The sequence below is a fragment of the Balearica regulorum genome, chromosome 2 (genome assembly GCF_011004875.1).
Source record: "Balearica regulorum gibbericeps isolate bBalReg1 chromosome 2, bBalReg1.pri, whole genome shotgun sequence".
NCBI classification, from domain to species: Eukaryota; Metazoa; Chordata; class Aves; order Gruiformes; family Gruidae; genus Balearica; species Balearica regulorum.
This window is the reverse complement of record NC_046185.1, coordinates 163,036,967-163,059,758: the sequence shown is the minus strand read 5'-3', so window position 1 is coordinate 163,059,758 and position 22,792 is coordinate 163,036,967. Positions and strand designations below refer to the sequence as shown.

The window sequence follows — 22,792 nt, the reverse complement described above, 5'->3', positions numbered from 1 at the left end:
GTGAGTTAAATCTGAGTAAATATATGGTAGGCTTGGATTTTAAAGATGTCGGAGTTTTTTAAAAGAGATTCTTTTCTTTATTTCTTTTTGCAAGAAAGAACTATTCCTCTCTTCTGAATTTGTATTAGTGTATTTAAAGCCTGCCAGATAGGGGAAATAAGATACTGCAGTCTGTATGTTGTCTAGAAGAGCAACCCCAAACAAAGGATGTCTGATCTGTCAAAATCTACTGCATATGTAACTTTCAAAAATATTTATAGAAATTCAGGACAATTTTGTAGGAAACATAGGAAACAAATATTTCTGGAATGTCAACCTGAATTTTCAATATATATATTCATGGTTTAGTTTAAAATCAAGTCATCTCTCCTGAGTAACTGGTCAGCCCGTTCTGTCAGTTGTTTGCTGCGGCTGTTGCAGGGTCTCCTTATTTTCATGGTAGAAAGTGATTTATTGATTTTTATTCACTGCTGTGCTTTCCCCCACCCCCGCAGTTCTCTTGCTTCCTGAGTTGTCCTCCAGGATTCCCAGCAGAGTTAGCAGTAAAACTAACCTTGCTGTTTCCTTGTCTGCTGTAATCGGCAGTAAAAATTCTGATTTTCTTGTTCATATGATGATTTGCAAAGTTTGGTCATCTCTGGGAGTCAGAGGGAGGAGGAGAGGGAGATGTGTCTCCAGTGCTTGGGGATGAACTCCTACCCTCACAGGATGTTTCGAGATAGATGGACCCATTTCTAACTTCATAGCTATCAGAAAGAAACTCTCCCACAACTGATGCTTTTACAGTGGACACATGTAGAAGAATCCAGGCATGTTTCTTTGAAGCAGTATTAGTAAAAGAATTTTTTTAAAGGTATGAATTTTGTATAAAGCTGTTCCTAGCATGCATCTAACGATTTCCATGCAGGGCTGCTTTATTTTTGTTTGCAAAAGCTGTTTTGTAGATACATGCCTGAAGATCGGTTACCCCTGAATGCACATAGATGTGGTTACTGGGGATCTAATTAGCAGAAGGCTTTGGTAAAGTTCAAAATGGTGGGCGTAGGTGAAGCAAAGTTGATAATTTTTCCTAGTGATAGTTCAGACAGAAGTACTCTGGCAAAGGAGTGGTCAATAGTGACCCATTCCTAGAAGATACTGAATAATTTATATTTGCTTCAGCCAAGCACATTGAAAGATCTAGTATTTACCACCTGGAGAGAAAGGAACTGTTAAGATTATAAAAGATCTCAATAAATCTTCACAAAAGCCTTAAAAATTTTTAAAAAATCAGCTTATGGGACTTCTTGTAAACTAAAATTGGCTAAAAAGATACATTAACAATTTCATGAATGCAGTGTAAAGCAAAGCATTTCAGGAAAAACAGTTTAAGCATGTATTTTACAGGGATTTTTGGAGTGAAGCTTTGACCTTTTCGGGGTGGGGGTGGTAATTCTCTCCCTTGTTGCATTTTGCTTTCTTGCCTTTTTTCCTTCTAATCATAAGTTCCTGGATTTCAACAGCTGCCTCTGTGCTCTGTTGATGCTGAAGTTTAAGGGGCTCAGAGGTGTTTGGTGCTGGTGACTGTGTCCGGGGATGATTCTGGTATGAGAAGCTAGAGCAGATGTTTGGGGAGTGAGGCGGTGGAGTGATGGACCATACTGCATGGACAGATTGGGCAAAATGGCACAGGAGCGATCTGATAAGGAGAGATGTTCTCTCTGTTTCTTAACTCCTATAAAAATCTAGGAAGATAAAGTTCTTGATCTCGTGTCTGATGCAGGATCACCGCTGCTGTAGAGCAGCTTTGGTTCTTAAAGCCAAGACATTTATTTCTTTATCATAACAATTGGTTAAAAACCTGGAGTGAATGTCGTGCCGTATGTAAAGGGAGGAGGTGGATGAAAAATGACCAGTAAAATAGAGTAAGTATGCCAGGACTCTTTCCACAGTACAGCATAGCTTCAGAATTAAAAGGCAGAATATCCCATTTGGGTAAAAGGAAGCATTTGGTCATGCATCATATGGGTGGTCTGCGTGATCCTTGAGAAGATATGGTTGCCAAAATAGTTTATCTAGCAGGTCCTAAACAGGATTAACTGACAGCGATTTGCATTTTATTATAATAAAAGTAAACTTATAAAGGTACTGAAGAACAATATTATAAAGGTGCTGATCGTATTTCAGCGTATGAATTGTGTGTCATCAGTTTCTAGGGGAAGGAAGGGGAAAATATCTTTAGGTAGTGACCAACTGAACATGTCAAGTATTTGAAATGATACTCATTGTGAACTCTCACCAACAGTTTTCCTTTGATGGGTTATGTGCGCTGGAAGATGATTCCCTCCACCGAGTCATTTGTTAGCCAGCTGCCAATTCCCATAATTTTTTATGATATGAAGCTGGTTTTGTTGAGAATCAGTAAGTTGAAAATGATTTGAGAGTTTTGGAAGGGGCAGGGGGAGGTTATATTAGTTGGGGAATTAAAAAAAAAAGAAAAGGAAAAGAGTACTGAATGCAATCTACAGTGCAATTCATTTGCTAATTACACATTGACATAAATTGAAAAGTCCCAGAAGGAGGGGGTTTACAACATAACTGTAAAACAATTTGCATCTGTGTAGAGGTCTGTGCTTATCCACAAAGGAATGAGATTTTAAGTGGATTTGTTTAATCGGGTTTATCGGGAGTACATAGTTGTGGGACTCCTTTTTTCTTCACATTTCAGAATCTCATGTCTTTCTGGAAGATTCCTTGTTGTGTTGAGATTGAAGATGTCAAGGAAGCCAGTATGGTGAAGTTTAATGGAGAATGAAAGTGAAACCTAAAAAAAAAAAAAAAAAAAACCCCACCCAAGAAGTGTCCGTAATTTTACAGTGGATTGAGTACTTGAATGTTTCTGGCTCCAGATTACCGTGATAAAACTGGCAGTTTAATGCAAACTGTGCCCTGAAATTCAAATGCCTTTTGTTCTTGCCCCATAAGAAACTTGAAACACTCCAGCAAATTCTTCCCATCTGTATTGGAAAGGATGCTAACAAGTTTGACGCACTACTTTAACTAGCATTACTACAAAGAGCATTCATGGTTAGTATTATGATAGCTTTGGTGTGTTTTTTTCATCTATAAGGCTTTCAGATTTGTTGGTGCTCAATGGGTTACCCTACAGTTGCCACCACTTTTTCTTTTGTAAACATGTCATGACAGGAACAAGGATAAAAACAAAACTGGAAATCAAACTTGGCAATTTTGAAACAGGAATCTGTTCAGGTCTCATTCCTGTATTTACTTGTACTATTACTGCTGCATTTCATTATAAATTACCTCTTTAGCACCGTTCTGGTAGGCAGAAGCAGAGTGTTCTTAAAAATGTCACTTCCTCAGTTGTTTTGGTAGTGATGGATTCTTTTCAATACGTTTAAATCAAACAGTTGTTTATCTTAAGTATAATAACTAAATACTGTCACTATCTCATGTTATAAAACTGTAATATTATTAAAAGGAGAAAAACAAGCTTTCAGACAAAACCTACCCCAGGTGGAACAACCGACTTTGGTAGGTTCCTAAGGACCAGGTGCCCCTAGATCCATCAGTGAGGTACCCGTTCCATAGACACGGAGTAGCACTCAGTAACTACAGCACCACATCTCAAGAAAAGAGGAGATCAAAAGGAGATTTTGCTTTATAATTTCTGTTCAAAGTGTCTTTTCAGGAAATGTCCTAAATAGAAAGAATGAACTATGCCACATCATTTAGCAATGTGTTATATGCTAGATAAAGCCGTGAAGTGCAAGACTTTCTGTTGACTTTCTGCCGTTGTGGTTCTCTTCAGGTACAATTTCCACAGTGGTTGTGAATTCCTGTTGCACCAGATGGTTCTGATTCTTCCCCCCAGGACCCAAGAGTAATTCTTTCACCAAACCGTGTTCAGATAACACTTGCAATCTTCCAAAATTGTGTATCTAAAAATATTTATTGGAGCTTTCCAACTTAAAAAACAATTCTTTAAAATCAAGAAAACCAAAAACCACCTCCCCCCCCCTCCAAAATACATCAAAACTAAGCAAACAAACAAAAAAATCCCAGTAATATTAGCAGGGAAAAGGAAACTAATAATGAAAATCTTGATCACAGCCTTGCAATGATGACCAGAGAGCATAGCAATATGATTTTTAGCAAGGTAACCTGGTACTCAGTCTGTACAAAACACACTCCAACCCGTTGAGAAAGTGGGATGACATAGAAGTAACACTGGTTTTGTTTTGGAAATGTCTTCAATGGGTGCTAAAGAAAGATAGGAGTAAAATGCAGCTCAGCTGACTCATCACAGAATATGCTGAGATAGTACTAAATTCATCATGGCAAGGTTAATACCTGGTTAGTTTCGGCTTTATTTATCTTTAATGCTGTGGATGGGGCTGGGGGTGTTGGAATTCACTTTGTTCAATCATTTTATAAGTCTGCAGCTAAAAAAATAATGATTTTTTCAGCAAATAGTAATGCACCTACTGCTTACCAGAGTGCTTGCTCTTTTTCCTTTACTAATGATGTAAAGTTGAATAAAATGTTTCTAGTGGCCGCTTTAAATTACCAGTTGGAGTCAAGGAGGGAAAACAAAAAATTATGGTTTTGTGTTTAAACTATTTTCAAGTAACTGTTGCTCTTTTAAAAAAAACCCACAAAACTCTGCAATTTTTTATTATGAAGATGATTTGGAAGTCCCACTGTAGGTGGTCTTTCTGTTGTAGCTTTCAAGTAACATGGCTTTATCTTCTCTTTTGCTAATAAGGTCAGTAAAGATTCCTGGTTTGGATAATAATGACACAGTTATGAATGGATAATAATTTTGACTAGAAAATGTTCACAATTTTCACCTTTTTAATAGCTGATTAAGTGATAGTCAGCTAACTGGCTGTATTTTACAGGAGTAAACAGGCTTTCTTGCTTTAATTAAGACCATATGTGTACAGGAACTGTGACTGGGAATCCTGTATTTTCGGTTAAATAGCTGATAAAAATGTTGCAGTTTTGGAAATGACTACCAAGTCCAGTAGGCAGATATCTTTGAACGCAGTTTTCGTTTTGCTTTCTATGTAATCATACAAAGCAACCAAACATTTTTTGAGGTTTGATGCTCTTGTGCTGTAACAAAATAAACATTGAATATTTTTCTATACCTGATAAGGTTACTGTTTGGACTCAGTATTCAGGAACACTTTTTTAAAAAATAAATCTTAAGTTTACTAGTGTGGCAGAGCACCTATAAATGCTTCTGTTTTCTTTGTGAAAGTGTGGGTTAACTTCTCTGTAAACAGTTGTCTTGCATGTTAAATAATAGTAAAAAAGTATTGAGCAAGAGAGTTGAATATGAACATGTTCAATTCTTGATTTGTGTTCCAGTGAAAGGAAGCAGCCAGTATTTACTAAAGTCACTTTTTAATTCTTCTAGAAAAAAAGTAAAACATGTCAGTTGAATGGAGGACTTGGATGCTCAACCTGAAGATACTTTTTTGGTGATGTTTGGGTAAAACTGACCACTAACACCCTTCCCTCTGGAAAACATCATGTCTATTCATATCACTTCCCAGAGGTTAAGTGCAGCCCTTGGAACAGTCGCAGGAAATAATACCGATGTGCTTCTAAACCCTGACCCGCCTTTTGGTCGAAGTGGCCAAATATGCTGCTTTTCTTGGTTACTGGGAGGACCACAGATAATTATTCTTGCCCTGTGTTGGGGCTGGGAGGTGCCAGGAGATGTCCCAGGGCCCCTGTGCTCACTGCCTGTTATCTCCTCTCCCCGCTGGCTAGGTTTTTTTTTTTTTTCCTGTATTTATTCACAAACACCACCTGTGTATTTATTTCAGCATTTTGGTCCTTTTTGAGGAGAAGCTGAGCCAGATGTTGTGTTGTCCCTCAGCTGAGGATGCATGACTGAAAGCGATGGTGTGCTGCTCTTCTTTGATGCTGTTAGTTTGACAATATTTTCTTAGAAACGAGGCTTTCTGTTGTCACTAGGATTTTAAGTAGTCATTTGCATTGCTTGGAGGAGTCCTAAATAATGCAATACCTAAATATCTGGTAGAACTTTTTCAGTCAAGTACTCAAGCTGTTGCTAGCAGTGCTAGAAATGTTTTCATGTCTGAAAAATGGAATGTTGCTGTGCATTACCAAGGGGTCAGGAGCAGGAGAATTTTTCCTTTGGCTGATAAAGGTCAGGGCATCTTCCATTTTGTTCAGTATGCTTGACTATTTATGTTTTTTAAATTTTAGGGTTTTTTTTTTGATAAAATAATCTTTGATACTCAATAAAAATGAACATGAGGCTTTGTCAGGTATGCGTGTAAATAAGGTGGGTTTTAATAATTGGTGGAGGAAACACAGGTAGGATGCAGTTGATTCCACTGTTGTAGTTGTCTGCTTTAGGATGACATGAATCGCATCCTGGAGACTCCATCAACAGTAAAGGAAGCATGCACAGTTTTTCTCTGACCTCTGTGCTCTGCTGTGTGCAAAAATAGGTGGAGTGGAGTTCAAAATCCTAATTAGACAATTTTGTCATCAGCTCCACGTGCTGTACCTGCCGCACTGGCGTTTGGCTGCACTGGAATATAACCCGGGATACGGAGTTGCAGTCCCACCGTTTATCTTTAGCCTTCTCTTCGGAGGAGGAGGAGGAGAAGAGGGAAAACTTGGCAAAAAAAAATTTCAGCGGTTGGTGGTGGTGTTCTGCTTCTCTAAGTTTAGCAGCGTTGGGGGTGGTTGTTAAAACGGGCTTTCAGATTTTGAAACCCTCTGTTCTGAGCAGCGTTAGGTAACGCGGTGCTTCAGCACACTGGAAGTCCATCTATACTGCAGCTTCCGAAGCCAAAATACCCGGCTGAATTTAATGAGTAATTTAGTAAAAATGGAAGAGGTTTAAAAACTTCCCTTTTGCAGACAAGAATTGTGTAGTTTGCTCACCGATAAACTTCAGGCAGCGCACTGAAACTTCCAAAATTCGCAATTTAATGTTACACTGAAGTCATATCGCTCTCCTCTATAGAGGCAAACCTGATCTCAGCATCAGCAGGGGCTGGTTGTTTTGTCACTGTAGAGAAACTTCTTGCGTCCGTTACGCAGCCAGGAGAACAATATAGAGGGTAATGGAAAGGCTGCATTATTCCAGGGGCCTTTCTGATACTTTTCATGGCTTCGTGGTATGTTAACAAATCTCCCATTGCAAAAAGCTACAACTGAATTTGATAAAATATCACTTCTAATTCCTTCTCTGATGGATTTTTTCAGCTGGCTTCCTGAGTGAGTACCACCAGCATTTTTATATGCTTACCTTCAGCATTTTCACAAAAGCTTAAAAATCAGTTTTAACTGTCTGTTTCTGAATTAAGTAACAAGATCATGATTCTTTGCGTAGTTATTTATGTAAAGTCTTTGTGAGAAAGTTAGTTCCCTGCTTTTCTGAAGTCTGCAGCGTGGAGGGAAAATCAATAGCAATGGAAAGGGAAGGGGACTCATCTGGGATGACCGCTAAGGCTGGCTTTATGGAAGGACACAGGATCCTGTTGTGGAAGGAAGGGGAGAGATCACACATACCTGAGGATTTTCAGTGGGATTCTGATTGGATTCATCTCATCCTTGTTGATAGTCCAGGGCACTGCTAAGGAAAACTGGCTGGAGCACCTCTCCTGTGAGGACAGGCTGAGAGATTTGGGGTTGTTCAGCCTGGAGAAGAGAAGGCTCCAGGGAGACCTTACAGCACCTTCCAGTACCTAAAGGGGCCTACAGGAAAGATGGAGAGGGACTGTTTGTCAGGGCATGTGATGATAGGACAAGGTGGAATGGGTTTAAACTGAAAGAGGGTAGGTTTAGATTAGATATTGGGAAGAAATTGTTCCCTGTGAGGGTGGTGAGGCACTGGAAGAGGTTGCCCAGAGAAGCTGTGGCTGCCCCATCCCTGGCAGTGTTCAAGGCCAGGTTGGATGGGGCTTTGGGCAGCCTGGTCTAGTGGAGGGTGTCCCTGCCCACGGCAGGGGGGTTGGAACTAGATGATCCCTTCCAACCGAAACCGTTCTATGATACTTTGAAAACAAAGAAGTCCAAAGTGTGCATCCCATTAAATGAATTCCTATACTACTTTTTTAACATTTATGTTCGGGAAGCATAAATTTACTGTACTCATAGCAAAATTCAATTTTCATAGCTCTTTAGGCTGTTTATATTTTTTTATAAATTTCATTTGGCTTATACTTTCAGTGATTTGGGTCTTGGCTTCAGATTGCCCTCATCAACAGGGGGAAAGAAGATAACAATGGAGAATCCTTCGCAGAGCTGCATGGTCTGACCAGTACTCTGCTCATAGGGCTTTACCCATCTTCCTCCTTTCCTGAACTTAAAGCTGTAATAATTTGGAATCTCGTCTCACCCGCGGGTATGCGTGGCTTGGCACCTGTACAGGACTTTGTTTATGTGAGCTTAAGCTCTAGTTCGAGGGGAGTCATTTTAATGCAGGTACTTGCTGTGCATTGTGGGGGTTGAATTTACAGCCAACTTTAGACTTCTGTTTTGAAATTCTACTGCAGGACCGGATTAAACCATTCCATAAGCTCAGCTGTATGCTCAGTGGTACAATTTTAATGATGCTGGTTCTGTGATAGTAAGGATAAAATTTAGCTCGCTGCTGGAGCTTGACACAGGAAGATTCATGATGAAATTTTGCAATTTAGTAAATATTTACAAGGCATTTAGCAATTAGTGAGATGCTAACACATTTCACCCTTTTTCTGTGATCAATGATTAGTAAGGTGGTATTTTATTTCTACTGGCAGGCTATGGTATTGCTTGCTCTATTTCTACTATTAATGTCCCAGGAAGCAATCTAAGGAAATGAGTATGTCTAAATAGTAAGTATCTGGAAAAAGAAGATAGGATGATATTTCTGGAGTAAACAGAAAACTGGGAATAAGGTAGATAATATAAAGATGGATGAAAGCTTTTAAAGAATTCAGTGTAATGTAAATGTCAGTTTGGAAAAAAAAAAATCACCTTTCAGATGTCATGCAAGCCCTTTTAGGTTTTCTTATTTGGGAATATAATTTTTCAAGATAAAAATACTAAGCTTCAATTTTCTGCTACATAAAAGAATTTAAAAGAAAAGGCTTATTGTTCTTACAAGGCTGGCAAACTAATGTTAGAAAACGATTTTTGTTTAAAGTAGTATTTTTTTTTTTTAACCCATTAGTGGTATTCCAGCCGTTGTAAATACTGATGTATAATTCTTTAAATAACTTAGAGTTAGTTGTTACATCTGTATACAGGAGCACAAGCTGTACATAGATACCTGTTCTTCACCTTTAGGCTGTGTTACTGTGATACGTGGTGTCCGGGCTCACGGATCTGAGCAGTAATCCAGGTCGGAAGGGACATCGGCAGGTCCCTGCTCACAGCCTCTCTGGGGCCCTCTTCTAGTGTTTGGCTGCTGTAATTCCTCATATTCAGGAGGAATTTAGCCTGTTCCAACTTGGATCCGTTGCATCTTGCACTATTCCTGGGTACCTCCAAGAGTTTCACTCCATCTTCTCTGTAACTTCCCCATAGGCAGCTGTATCTGCTTACAATGTTCATCTAAATGTACAAAGCAATAAAAAAATGCTTGTTTGTCTGATATTTCCCTTGTCCTCAAGCAGTTTCTCTGTTCACTTGAATGTAATTTATCTGCAAAAAGCTTTTTCTTCCATTACGTTTGTGGTGATTTTCAGTTTAAAGGTAGTGCTTCACTCCGTTCTCCCACTTACCTTGGCTGTCGTTCTTCCTGAAGATAGGAAGATGCTGTAGCTATAGGTTCTGCACTTTATGAAATAATACAGTTTTGTCACGCTCTCATATACTCATCTAAGCCATTTTTTGGCTTAGCATAGTCACCTGTTGAGAGTACTTACCCTACTTGACCTGCACAGCTTTTAAAATTTTCTAGACTTAAAAAAAAATAAAAATCCCACTTTCAACAAAGTCGTACTGTGTGTCAAAAAACCTCAAAACAGAAGTGACTCAAAATCACTTATGAAAATGGAAGCAGGTTACATTTGACAGGGATAATTCCTCCTTTCCAGTGCCCTCTCATTGAGGATTTGACATGCTGCTTCTTGAGACACTGTACACAAGTTACTGTTTCAGTAAATATATACCGTTAATCCATGGACTTTTTTTAATTGCCCAGTGACATATCCAGAAAAATAATTTGGGTAGGAGTGAAGACAAAGGCAGAATCTGGAAGTGTTCAAGGCCAGGCTGGATGGGGCTTTGGGCAACCTGGGCTAGTGGAGGGTGTCCCTGCCCATGGCAGGGGGTTGGAACTAGGTGGGCTTTGAGGTCCCTTCCAGCCCAAACCATTCTGTGATTTTATGATAATCTGTTGTGTATCAGGCTGACAAACACTAGCGCTTTTATGCCTATGTATGTACAGTGTTGTATGTCTGGGCTATAATTAATACTCCATCCGTACACCCCCCCCTTCCTTTTTAATTGGGTTAATTTTCTCACAAGAGAGAAGGTGGGAACGTATGGTCAGTGGCAGATTTCTCCCAGTTGTAGAAGATTGTGTAATTGTGGTTTTACATCTTGAACGCATTAGGGTTGGTGTGGTTTAGAGCGATAGCTACAGCATAAAAGTCAGTAAATAGGAAACACGCTCTTAGAATGTTACAGTGCTTATCTGTTTGTTACAGTAAAAGCCAAACAAGAAAGAAGCATAGTCTCTCTGGAAAACTAGAAGCACGTAAGCTCAAGAGATGCTGTTAATAAAAATGTTGCATTGGTTCCTATTTCAAATACAGCAGCAGCATGTGCTTTCTTAAAAAAAAAAACAACCAAAACTCCTCCAAAGCAAAGGGGAGGGGGGAGGGGGGCGGACAAAAGACAAAAAACCAGAAAACCTTTATGGCTTTTTTTATCCACTTTGTTTGAGACCATCCTGCGGAGATGCTTAGCTACGGTTGTAGACAAACTATTTTTTCTGGGTATGCTTTTATGCGAAAGTAATAGTGCTGTCAGCTCACCTTTTCAAAGATGGAAAGGGAAATAATGAGATGATGTTGTTAATATTATTATTAAATTGTATGTGTTTTTTACTCCTTGACAGACATGGTCCTAACTACGTAGTGGTCTTGCTCCTGAGTAGTTTGCTGTTGATACGCAGTGTATATTCATACTCAATCTTGAAATCAGCTTAAGTTTGTCTGGATTTAAAATTTAGATGAGGTCCTTTGCCTTTAAAATTCAACTTTCTCTACATTAAAACTTGGCAGTTCATAATATCCTGCACCAGTTTTGCATGGTTGATATATTTTCTGTGTAACACACAAAATCTGAGCCTATATAATCTCAGTGAGTAGTAGTTACGATAATGGCTCTTACGTAGTATAGTATGAATGTGAGGAAACTTTGGGCACTGGTGTCACTGCTCTACCAAAAATTAGCCTGAGGACTTTAATGGTACCAGGTAGTTATGGTCTCCCTCCAGAAATGGCATCACGATCCATAAACAGCTCAGTGTTCCTGAACAAGAAGGTTAAATAATGGGTTACTTTTAAATAAATTGCCATCTGACAACTTTGTGCATTTTTTCTGTGTTGGTTATTTTTTTCCCAAATGTATAAGGATTTGAAATAGAATTTGTGATTATAGTGTAAGGTGATCTATGTGTGGACCTCATAGAGAAGAAGGTTGGGTTTTGAGAGAACAGCGACATAGATCTTGGTGGTTTGGGGGGTTTTTTCAAACTTCTTTCATTCTGCCTTTTCTTATTTTCTGTGCCAATGACATGTCGCCAGAAAGTTTGCAGATCACAAGAGAAACGTGACTGTCAGGCTGGAGTTTGTGTCCTTCAAAATATTCCTCTTTACTCCAATGAACTGTTACTAGTATTTGCAGCTGGCCTAAGTCCTCTTTTTTCAATACTGTGCTTCCCCGATTTCCCTCGCCTGTAAAAATGCAAAAAGGTGCAGAAGTGCAGGAGTTAAAGATTGCAGCAAGGGAGAACTTGCCCCTTGGAAAATGCTCTTCTGAGCTTACAGAAAACAACTGTTAAGACTAAGTAGGGCTTTGTGTTTGTTTGTTTTGTGGTATTAGTGCTGGGGAGCTCTTTGTATTTTTTTTTATTTTTGATTTTCTTAAACTGTTGTGGATAGGATAATCTTTTTCTGCTGCTTGAGTTTAACTTCCCTAGGACGTGTAGGATGACAGTATTTTAGGTACTACTTTTTTGCCCTAACTTCTTATTTTAGCACAGAACCTGCAGAGGTGAAATAGTTTAATGCTTCATGCAACCTGCTGTTCACACAGCCTCAGGAAAAATGTATATACTTTTTTCCATTATTATTATTGGTTTTATATTAGTCTTTCATCAGAATACCATGAACATTAATTTTCGGTATAGAAGATCCAAAAAAAGTTACGGGGTAGAGATTCCTGCAGAAAATCTGTACTTCATTTAAAAAAAAAAAAAATCCCTCTGAATCCTGTCTTCAAAGAAAAAAAACCCATAAAATTCCTTTGGTATCTCCCAATAAAATTCTGATGTATCCTTTCTTTAATTTCAGCTTTACCTTTTGCAGGGTCTTCTGTTTTATTGTCATAATACCAGCCAGTCCATAAGAAGCCAACTCTTTCCCTTCTTTAAACTGCGTCGCTGTAGCAGGTCGTTTATATTCTGTTAATTCTGTCAAATAAAACAATTTGTGTTAATTACTGCTTTGGTTTCTCACATTATTTGGGCATACAGCTCTGTTACACTCAATAGCACATTTTCTGATTGTTTGTTTTGGTGACAGTGTTAGTGTTTCACTTCAGTGTTTTGCTTTAAGATTAACATATCATTAAGCTGCATAATAAGATTCAGTCTTTATTCTCATGCAGCGAAATGGCAGGGGAAGGCAGAGCATAGTTTTGCAATTTATTCAAGAGCAGTAAAAAAAAAATTACCAAAAAAATCTCTGAAAGTGGATTAGCCAATTACTTGGTGCTCTCTGTTACGGGATAGCAAGGCCAAAACTGAAGCATTTACAGTAAAACTCATGTTCACGGAGGTGGATTATTTTTCCATCTCTGCCAAACGTTGCAAAACACGGAGTGTTAGTACCAAAATAATCCATGTAGCTATTGTTTGCATAATCTGGGGACAAGTCATCTCTGATTTACCGGCAGTATTTGCTATACTTTTGTGATGGATTGTGCTGTATGTCTCTGGTATGGATAACTAGAGGTCTCAGTAATAACTGCAGCTTGGTAGATTAACAGTTAAAAGAGTGGATTAGCTTTTGGAAGCAAGAAGTTAATATTTGACAGCATATTTTTGGCATGTTACTGAAAATCATTTTGTACGCTAGCTCTGCTGCTATTTTCAGTGTTTGTTGTGGGGCTCTTTTCAGCAAAACTGCTGTCAATGATAGCCCCGTGGAAGCAAAAATAGCAGCTAATCAATGTGTGTTTTATCTATGGAGTTAAGTGCTTAACTTAAATGGAAAATAGATTTGTTAAAAAAAAAAATATTTTTCAAACGCGATGTGACTAGCTGCTGCAGCCCCATCTTTTCCATTTCCTCGTGTGCGTTTGGCTCCCTTTCTGGACTTGAGTTTAAACAGGGATTGTGTTAGGTAGAAGAAAGGTTGTGGGGGTTTGTTTTTTTGTTTTTGGGTTTTTTTCCTCTTTATGCTTTATAGGCCTTTGCCTTTAAAATGTGATTTAATGTGGAGTATATTGCAGTTGTTTGTCTTCTGAGCTTTCATTAATGGTGTATTCTCTTCATTTACTATCTTGACTAGTACCCGAAAAGCGTAGGACACTAGGCTATCTACCAGCAGCGCTCCACATAAAGTTTAGCGTAAAAGCATTTGGAAATCCCGTACTCTGAAGTATTTCAGAGAAGTTGCTTCCAAAGTTCTTGAAACATATGGGGTCTCTCTTGGCACAGAGACTTGGGTCCTGGTAGTTGTACATCTTGGTCTGCCACTGATAGATTGGCTTCTCATTTCCTAAAACAAGTGGTATGTTTGGAGTGTGGTTAATATTTATTCCTTACATTGCTGTCCCTAAAAAAAAATGTGTTCTTAATGTCCACCTACTTTTTTTATTAAAACAGGATTGCAGCTCTGTTCCTTAAAAAAGGATCATCAAGTCACCTGGAAGTATATCGAGTCGGACTTCTTCCCGTCATTGTCATAAATGACCCTGGTTTTCCTTACTGTTCATCCTTTTCTTCCCACTCTCTTTTTGACTTTATGAGCTACCTGTGGAGTCAAATGTGCCAAAAGATTGTTAATTGTTGCGGTTGCTTTTACTGGAGTATATAGTAAGACATCTCATCATGGAAAGGTGGTTGTACATGTTGAAAACCTGATAGATGAGCATGTCACTGTTGACATGAAACATTACAAATGTGCCTGTAGTCATTTCATTCATCACTACAAATGCGATTCTCTTCATCTGCTTGGCATGCATATATATGCAGAATGGCTGAACAGATTTAAGCATGCCTGTGTGTCAAACGATGGTCTAGATTGAGCATGGTGGTAGAAACATTTGTTGTTACAAGAGATTGTTGTAAGTTTGGGGACCTCCTCCGTTAGCTCTCTGCATGGTGACGATGGTTATTGCTTGATGGGAACGTATTGGTGTCCGTCTGAGCTGGAAGCATCACTGGTCTTGAACATGCGGTTTCCTCTTTTATTTGGACTCTCTGAATTCTGCAGTCCTTCATTTTTTTTTAATGTTAAAGTTTCCTTTTACTATGAATGTTTGGACATAGACAATGCTGTTCAGACGTAGTGTACTTAAAAAAAACCAAAAACCTGGGGCAACCACCATGTAATTTTTATCTGGTCTTGTAAGGATGCTTAATACTGATTAAAGTGTTGATGGTCAGTTTGTAGTCTACCTATGAGGAAGACTTTAAGGAAATGCATAGGTGTTCAATTGACTGCTGAGCCTGTGGACCTGTGTTTTTTACCAATACTCCACACTGTCTTCAAAGATGAATTAAGAAATAGTACAAAATTACACAAAGCTTTTTTTTCTTTTTTTTTTTTTTTTTAAATCCTCTCTCCCAGGCATTTCAGTTCAAAATTAATTTGGAGAAAAGCTTAAAACAAACAAAGCACTAAAAAAAAACCCCACCAAACAAAACTACTTTTATTTCAGTGCAGTTAGTCACGGAGTGGAAACCTTGGTCTCGGTGAGAGCTTGCTTAGAGGGAGCTGGGCAGCTTTGCTACTTGGGCAGAACAGGCTGCGGTCAGGTGTTCCTTGGATCAAAAGGGGAAACGTGCCCTGTTGAGAGGAATTACAGATCACTTTTGTGTGTTACTGCCTCTCTGACACTTCTTAGACTGAAAATACTCTGTAATTGTCTTGGTAAGAAAGTAAGATTCATCCCTTAAGGATTAATGTGCACCTCTCTCAAAATACCTTTCATACTTCATCTAGACGTGAAGATTTGTTGGAGCAATTATTTTTAGAAAGATCTGAGGCGAATTGTGCATTTGTGAAAAAGGATCAGGGTGATGTACATATTGCAGCAGACGTGGTAAAAGCTGCAGTTGTGAAAGGAAGGGATCTGCAAAGGGCAGGAAAACGCAGGGCCTGTCACAGGAGCGAATTTCAGTTTGGGCAGAGTCCTTCACCTGCGAGAGGTGTCATGTTTTTAAGCCAAACATGAACTTTGGAGATGCTGGAGTCTTCTGTGCAGGAAGAGTTTGGAACTAGATGATATTTAAGGTCCCTTCCAACCCAAACCATTCTAAGAACCAGCCGACAGTCTGCGTTCACACTGCGCGTTTTGTAGGATGACCTAAGATGCGCTTCGTACGCACAAGAACGGTGACAGTGGTACAGACCACATACACGTGAGGTTTGCACTTGCACTTGAAGACTGCTGCACTTGACTGGTATGAGATAACAACGTACCTTCAGTGCTGTCTTGGCTCAGTAGCTGCGGGCAGTATAGTGTCGGCTTCGTGAGCGCTCACCATTACGCAGTGAAGCACTCAACAGCCATGTGATGGGTCTTTAGGACATAGTAATTAAATATTTGAACTTCTTTTATGGAGTTATCAAGAAAGACTAAGAGGAAATGTTAGAAACAATAAAACTTACCATAAAATGATAGCACCAGAAAGCTTCTGTAGTGGCCGCATTTCATGAAAACACATCTCTGCTTAGCTTAATAGGTTGTGAAAGTGAGCACTACTGATGATGTCAGTGCAGTCACATTCCGGTAGATAATTTTTCTTGGATGTCTCTCTATCCTTACTGTGCTTTCACTCAAGTACCCGATTGCATCTTGCAATTAGCATGTGCCTTATGTTGTATGAGTCCCGGAGTGATTCAAACCATAGAAGACGGTGGTGAGGTGATTTTTGCAACTAGACACTTGGGGAAGGAGTACAGCAGGACACGCCGTCTAGCGCATCCTCGGAGTGCTCAGACAGGCTTTGATGTAGGAAGGGCAGCCAAGAGACATGCTTAAAGGTGTGACACTGAATCATAGGTAAGGAGGCACTGAGAGTACCGAAGTGGAAGGTGGCTTGGAAAGGGTGACTGTGACATGGTGGCATTTATCAGGGAATTCAAGGAGGGATGAGAGACGGAGAGCAAAAACTTTAAAATCAGCGAGTTACAAGATGGCAAACCTCAATAAACACTGAGAAGTGGGAAACGTGACTCAGAGTTCTTACAGATGCAAACCTGAAAGAAAAAGAGGACTTAAGATCAGGTGGCAGTTTAACAGAATTTTTTTTATTATGGAGACAAACACAGACTGTCCCAGTTCAAATGAAGGACAGAAAATACAGTAACTCACTAACTTGATAAGTTTCTCCAGCACAAGAAAGAAGGAAGGAAGCCTGCATAAAGTCTTACCTAGCTTCCAATAGAGCAAGGATAAGTATTAAAGAATATTTTTGCTTCTCTGATATTTTTGTTGTTGCTTTTAAATTTTGTTGTAAATGAATTTTTTTTTTTTTATGTTCTGTGACTTGTGCTTGCCAGAACATGCACCTCGCAGTGGCTGTGGGGAATACAAAGAGTCGGCGAGTATTGTAAGTAATGAAAGGAAGACAAAAGCTTTGCTCTGCTGCTCAGCAGGAAGAGGAAGTTACCAACTTCTGACACTAAAATATTTTATTAAAATGGGGGAAGGGAAGCTTGTATCAGTCTTTGGCTAAGACTAATTGAGAGCAGATGGCAAATTAAATCACTGGATGCTTAGTGGCTGGTGTGAAACTACAACTTCAGAGCTGTGAGCTGTTACCTTTGACACCTTGGGAAGAGTAAATAAGCTGCTAAAAAACCCCAGAAGAATGAACATAATACTTAGGCTGCCTTACTCATAATTTCTAGTTTTGTTTTTTTGAGAAGGGAACACAGAAAAATAAGATATATTGCAAGAAACCAAGGAAACCAATAATATCCAGTAGATTTTTCTTTTCAGAAATAAACCATGTCAAAGCAACTGAAGTTCTTCTGTAACTTGGTAACAAGGAAAGGAAAAACTAGTAGATTACCACGAGTTGAAGTGAAGCTTTTAAGACTCTAAAGTAGAAAAATGCAGTCGGCATATAAACTGCTGTAAAATGGGTGCAGGAATCTTTGTGTAAAAATTTGTGTAATGTTTCAATAGTTCAGGGCCTTCGAAGGGATACGGCAGGCGAGACTGTGCAGCGGTCTGTGCTAGGTCTGGTGCCGGTCACTCATTAAGGACCCGGATGATGCAATGGAGAATATACTGAATCTGCAGGTACTGAAATAAAAGACGTACTGGGCGTTTCCACTAAAAATAGAAAGGGACTGGATGAGCTAAATGTATATCCTGTGTTTTTCATGTTGCTTCAGCAGACTATTTCAAGATTTTTATGGAGTAATCCACTGCAAAAACTGAGAAGAAAGGACAACGAGTTGCGTTGCTAGTCCAGAGAAAATCCCGAGGTATTTGTAGTAGTCGGATTTGACACGCAGCAGTAAAAAGAAAAGATATATGCCTGTTTACGCATTCCAACGTGACAGCTGATTTGTAAGAACGGTGAAGTCATCCTGCTGTACCCTGTTTTGGAAAGGCTTCTTCTGAACTGCTGTGTAAAGCTTTGAGCACTGGATTTGGATTTGAGAGCTTTCCAAGGAGCAGGGAGAAAGAAATCAGACTAGAAAAGCTGACCAGCAGCGGAAGGCTGAACAAATTGAGAACGTTTTTTATCCTGGGGGGGGAATCCTGTTTTTTATTTAGTTATTTATTTATATATCTGACCATAGGTTCTGTGACTGATGTGACTGTAACATTTCAATAGTTTGCCAGCAGAAATTGCGGTAGTGCTGGTATCGGCATACTTTTTTATTATTGAAAAGACGTGTTGGTGTGGCAAATTCTGCATGTAGTTAATCCATGTATAGTCACTTCTTTTCCTTTCTTCCCACCTCTTCTTGCTATTACATTATTAAATGTTCCATATAAATGGCTACGGGCTCTCTGTAGTTGAACGGAAAATAAAGGATGGGCAGTTAAAAGCATTAGGTTCCTTCATACCACTGGAAGCACCTTGAATCAGCAGGTTGGACAACCTAAAAGAAATCAATTCAGCAGTCACTTAAAGCAGTAGCCCTTCGTCCCTCCGTTCTCTCTTAGCCATATCAAATGCTTTTTGCAGAATACCTCGAGGGACTGATGGTAGGGAGGGTGCTCTAATATGTCCTCGCTTTGTGGTGCCCTTTGCACATCCTGCGGTACTTTTGGTGAGTAGCTGGAGTTCTTCAGCAGACCACAGGCATTAGAACATACAGCAGCTCCTTTTGATGAGGCTCTCGGTACAACAGTCGGTGCTTAGGTCCACAATAATTTGCTGCTGTGCTGTCTACATCTTAAATGGCATCTACATCTTATTTAGAATAAATCCAGTAAAAACCGTAGTGCAGTTGGCTGCTGATCTTAGCAACTGAAGGAGTGGTGAATCTGGGAACCCTTCTTAAGTGCAATGTATGCAATTAAGCAAATTGCAGATGTCTTTATGTATAGTATAGTAGTTTTACCTAGAGTAAATAATTGAGGAAGTGCCAAAATAATTGGAAAGGATGACAGGAAGGGGTTTTTTGTACTCTATTTTAGGCCATGAGGTTCAGGAAGAAGGACGTGAGGAAGCTGCTGAGAGGGGAGGGGGGATACAAATAACACTACAAAATCCTACATTGCAAGATACAGAAATTTGATGCTGTTTGGTTTTTTTTTTCCTCCCCCCTGGAACCCACTGAAGTGATCCTAGCAATGTTGTAACAGCTAAGAGAGGGGGAAAAAGAGAGTCCTCTTCTTAGGTTGGGAAGGAAACAAGCTGTTCCAAGGATGGCAGGGGCTGATGGTGGAGACTGGCATGGGGTGGGCAGGCAGAGCAGTGGAGGGAATGGACGCCTCAGTGCGGAGAAACTCAGCTGCTTTCAGATAAAAAGAAGATAAATTAGAGTCGTAGACTTCCCCTTCCTTCCTTTACCCTCTCAATCTGCTGCAGTGGGTTCCCAGTCTGCTGTAGCCAAGCTCTTCTACTTGCAACCACATCTTCCCCATCTTCCTACCCACCTCCCGCAAGTCTGCTATTGCTGCCACTTCCTCAGCCCCGCACAAAAGCCAGTGAAAGTGCTTGAGTGCAGCTGCATCTGGCTCCATAAAGTGATTGAAATGTGTAAATAAAGATATTAGGACATCCTTGGTTATGTGTTTGTAGTGGTGTTGCAACGTTTGTTCGTACCTTTAGATTTGGATTATCTGCTCTCTGACTCGATGAATAACGTTTTGTGTGTTTGTTAAATCTTTCTTTCCTTCAGTTTTCTCCCAGACATCAGGAGAAATAATCTCACTGCGGAGAAGCGTAGCAAAGATTTGATTGCGAAGAGCTTTCGGTGCTTTTGTTTTTGGTGGGTTTTTTGCTGGGAGAATACATTTGTAGTGGTAGCTGGAAGAGAAGAGAACCGAATGTGCAGGATTAAGCTTGAGGCCCCAGTTTCCTGTATAAGGGGAGAAGGAGCTCGCGAACCCGAGACGGCAGCCAAGAGGAAAAAGGGTAATGGGCAAACATAGACCGTGCGGTTTGCTGCGCTGTGTGCCAGCTGCCGCTGGGTAGATTTCCTACGGTGGGACACGAGTGACGTTTGGGACAGTCGTTGTCTGTGCAATGCTGCCCTTTTGCTGCGCTGAACACAGCAGCTAGATGAGAGCAGCTCGGCAGCTTGGCAGTTTCTCGTGGTTTTTATAGTTCAGAAAGCAGTAGGGGTTTATTTCTGGGAGGGTTTAGGTAAAAGAGCTCCTCATATGAATTTTATTATTTAAGACTAAAGCAAATGTTGAGAAGTAGGAAAATAGAAGTTCTCGGAAAAAATAACACGAGGAATTCACCGCTCTTTAGTTGAAGAACCACAGGTTTGGAGGAGGAGGCTCCCAGCCTGTCTCTTGAACACCGCAAAGCCAAGCGGCTCATGAATGCTATTTCCAAAACCTTGCTGGGACCTCACTTCCCTTTGAAAGCTCAGTTAGAAATGTATTTTTGATAGGGTTTACAGCTTGCTTCCACAATCTCTGATCTCGGGACTGATGATCAAACAGTGTTTACAAGCTAGTTTTCTGCAAACCAGTCACTAGAGCCTCTGTTTCCCGTGTCGTGTACCTTAGATTTCCCTTTTTGTAGGGAATGTGAAGAGCTGCTTGAAAATCCAACTCAAAGTGCCGATAACTTTATGATAATTTTAAAAGGATTGGTAGTATATTACGTAAAGGATAAAACTTTCCGTTTCCTGCTCTCTTGCTGTGATAATAAGCAGCATATCCCAGCTCATGTGAACGTGATACCTTAAAGAGGAGAAATTAAGAGATACCTTTAAAGGGTAATTGGGCTGAAAGTTGACTAAAACCTGTAGTTGCAGCCATGCAGTCAAGTCCATAACAAATTCTTCCAGTTGCCTAAGTAAAAATGACTCACCCTTGATACCCCTCCCTCATTTTACTACTCCTTCCAGCAGAGGCAACGCATAGAAATGAAGGCAAAGTTTGTGTTTGTTATGTTTATCCTTCGTTCTACAGATTGTAGTGTGTGTGTTCCTTTCTGAAAGGACACCTTGTCCAATTCCTAAAGTGTCCTTAACTTGCTGGTGGCTTCCTCGAAAAGATATTTGAAGGCTCCGGGGAATTGAACTCTGCGATACTGCCTTCTAACGCAGGCTTGCCAGGCACAAACACTTAAAAATACTTCGATGGTAGCAGTATAATTGGACTCTTGCTTTCTGATTTCTCAAACATCTGGGTTCATATTCCGCAGTTTGTTTATTTTTATACAAGCCTAAGAAGGAATAAGAAGCTCGAGGCTGTAGTGGGGCCATCAGGCTGCAGAGTCAAGGCTTAAACAAGCAGCACGAGATCGATGGGGCTGCTGTTCTTAGGACTCTTCTCTTCCTAGAAGTTTTCATCCTTTTCACGGGCAGTTATTTTGCTCCCTCTGCTCCCTTACGGAATTTTTGCTGTTGTAAATGGTTTTGCTAGTGGAATTTGGTTTTATTTACATATTCTATTAGTGATGTGGACTATAAATGCCTACTGGAAATCAGGATTCTCTTGTCTTCTTCATGTAAACAAACCAGTTTTCGTGAATGGCTGAGAAAATCTGTTCCACTTCAGATTATAACACTGAGTTATGGACCAAAATGTATTATACTCCTTATTGTGAATACGGTAAGTGATTATCTTTTTTGATGGCAGGTATAAAGCTGTACAGTATTGTTTTAGAATTGGTTTGATAAATGGTGAAATATTTTATTACAGCTTAATTATGGAAAACAGGAGCTTATGGTTTACCCTTATTTAAATGCGTACATGAATCTTTTCCAAGTAATAAGGCAAATATACTACTGTTTCTGGAGGCTTAAAAAGAAGAGTTGTTCTCTAATACTAAATTTTTAATGTATTATTCATGCGGAAGGCAAAGCTGAGAGCTTTTTTCTCCTCTCAGTAGAAATGAACTTGAAGAATACATTATCTGTATAGGGAAAAAAAATGTACAGGACTGTAACTCTTGCTGATGCCGGAGTGGTACATGCAAATACTAGTGGAATTTCCTCAGGGGAAAGGAACCAGAATTTTGTTGAAAATAAACTGATACACTTATTGAATAATTCGTACAGTATTATTGGAATGCAATTCCTAAAAAAAGTCAGGGTAATTCTAGTTAGAATATGCTTTTTAGAATGACAGAGTGACTGTTTATCGAAGTTGCTTTAAACTCCGTGTATAAGAATTATTACACCTCTGATTTGGATACAGGGCTGGGCTGCATATTTTTGTTACTTGTACCGCGTTCAAGCTAGCTTTTCCAGATATGTGCCTATGCGTGCAATGTATTCATGCATATATGTGTATACTGTTGGTTTATTAAGGCAGGCAAAATGTGTGTGAGCTTTTCTATCTGTGGCATGTAAACAGAATTTGGAAAAACATTTAAAGCTATTTAGCATTATGTAATACAATAAATTCTTTCAATATGGAATATTTTAAACCTGGTGCAAACTTCTGTTTGTAATTATATTTTTCTGCTGTCCTATCGCTATAAACAAGAAGTATAAGCCAAGTGACATCACCTTTAGTGATATTTTTCATTTGTACTTTTCAATGTACTTTCTCATTCGTAGATCATGCTTGATTTAGTTGCCTGAAATGACTCAAGGAAAAGAAATACCAAGTTGCGTGTTCAGACAAGAGCTCTCAAGATAGGTTTTTTCGTTGCCTTACTCAAAGCTTATGCAACAATTAG

The 22,792-nt window shown here is 39.5% G+C and overlaps 1 protein-coding gene across 16 annotated transcripts in view; it reads left to right on the top strand.

Annotated features, from left to right (window-relative positions):
• Positions 1–22,792, top strand: part of CTDSPL (CTD small phosphatase like) — an 86,373-nt gene that overhangs the window by 7,497 nt on the left and 56,084 nt on the right. Inside the window, exon 1 of one of the 16 annotated variants that reach the window (XM_075746779.1) lies at positions 21,102–21,717. The exons of 11 other annotated variants lie outside the window; for them this stretch is intronic. In XM_075746779.1, the coding sequence (XP_075602894.1) occupies positions 21,636–21,717 (82 nt within the window). In that variant the 5' untranslated portion in view covers positions 21,102–21,635. Of the gene's footprint in view, positions 1–21,101; positions 21,718–22,792 lie in introns of those variants that run through there. 4 more of the 16 variants (XM_075746783.1, XM_075746791.1, XM_075746781.1 and 1 more) reach the window with 4 other exon arrangements.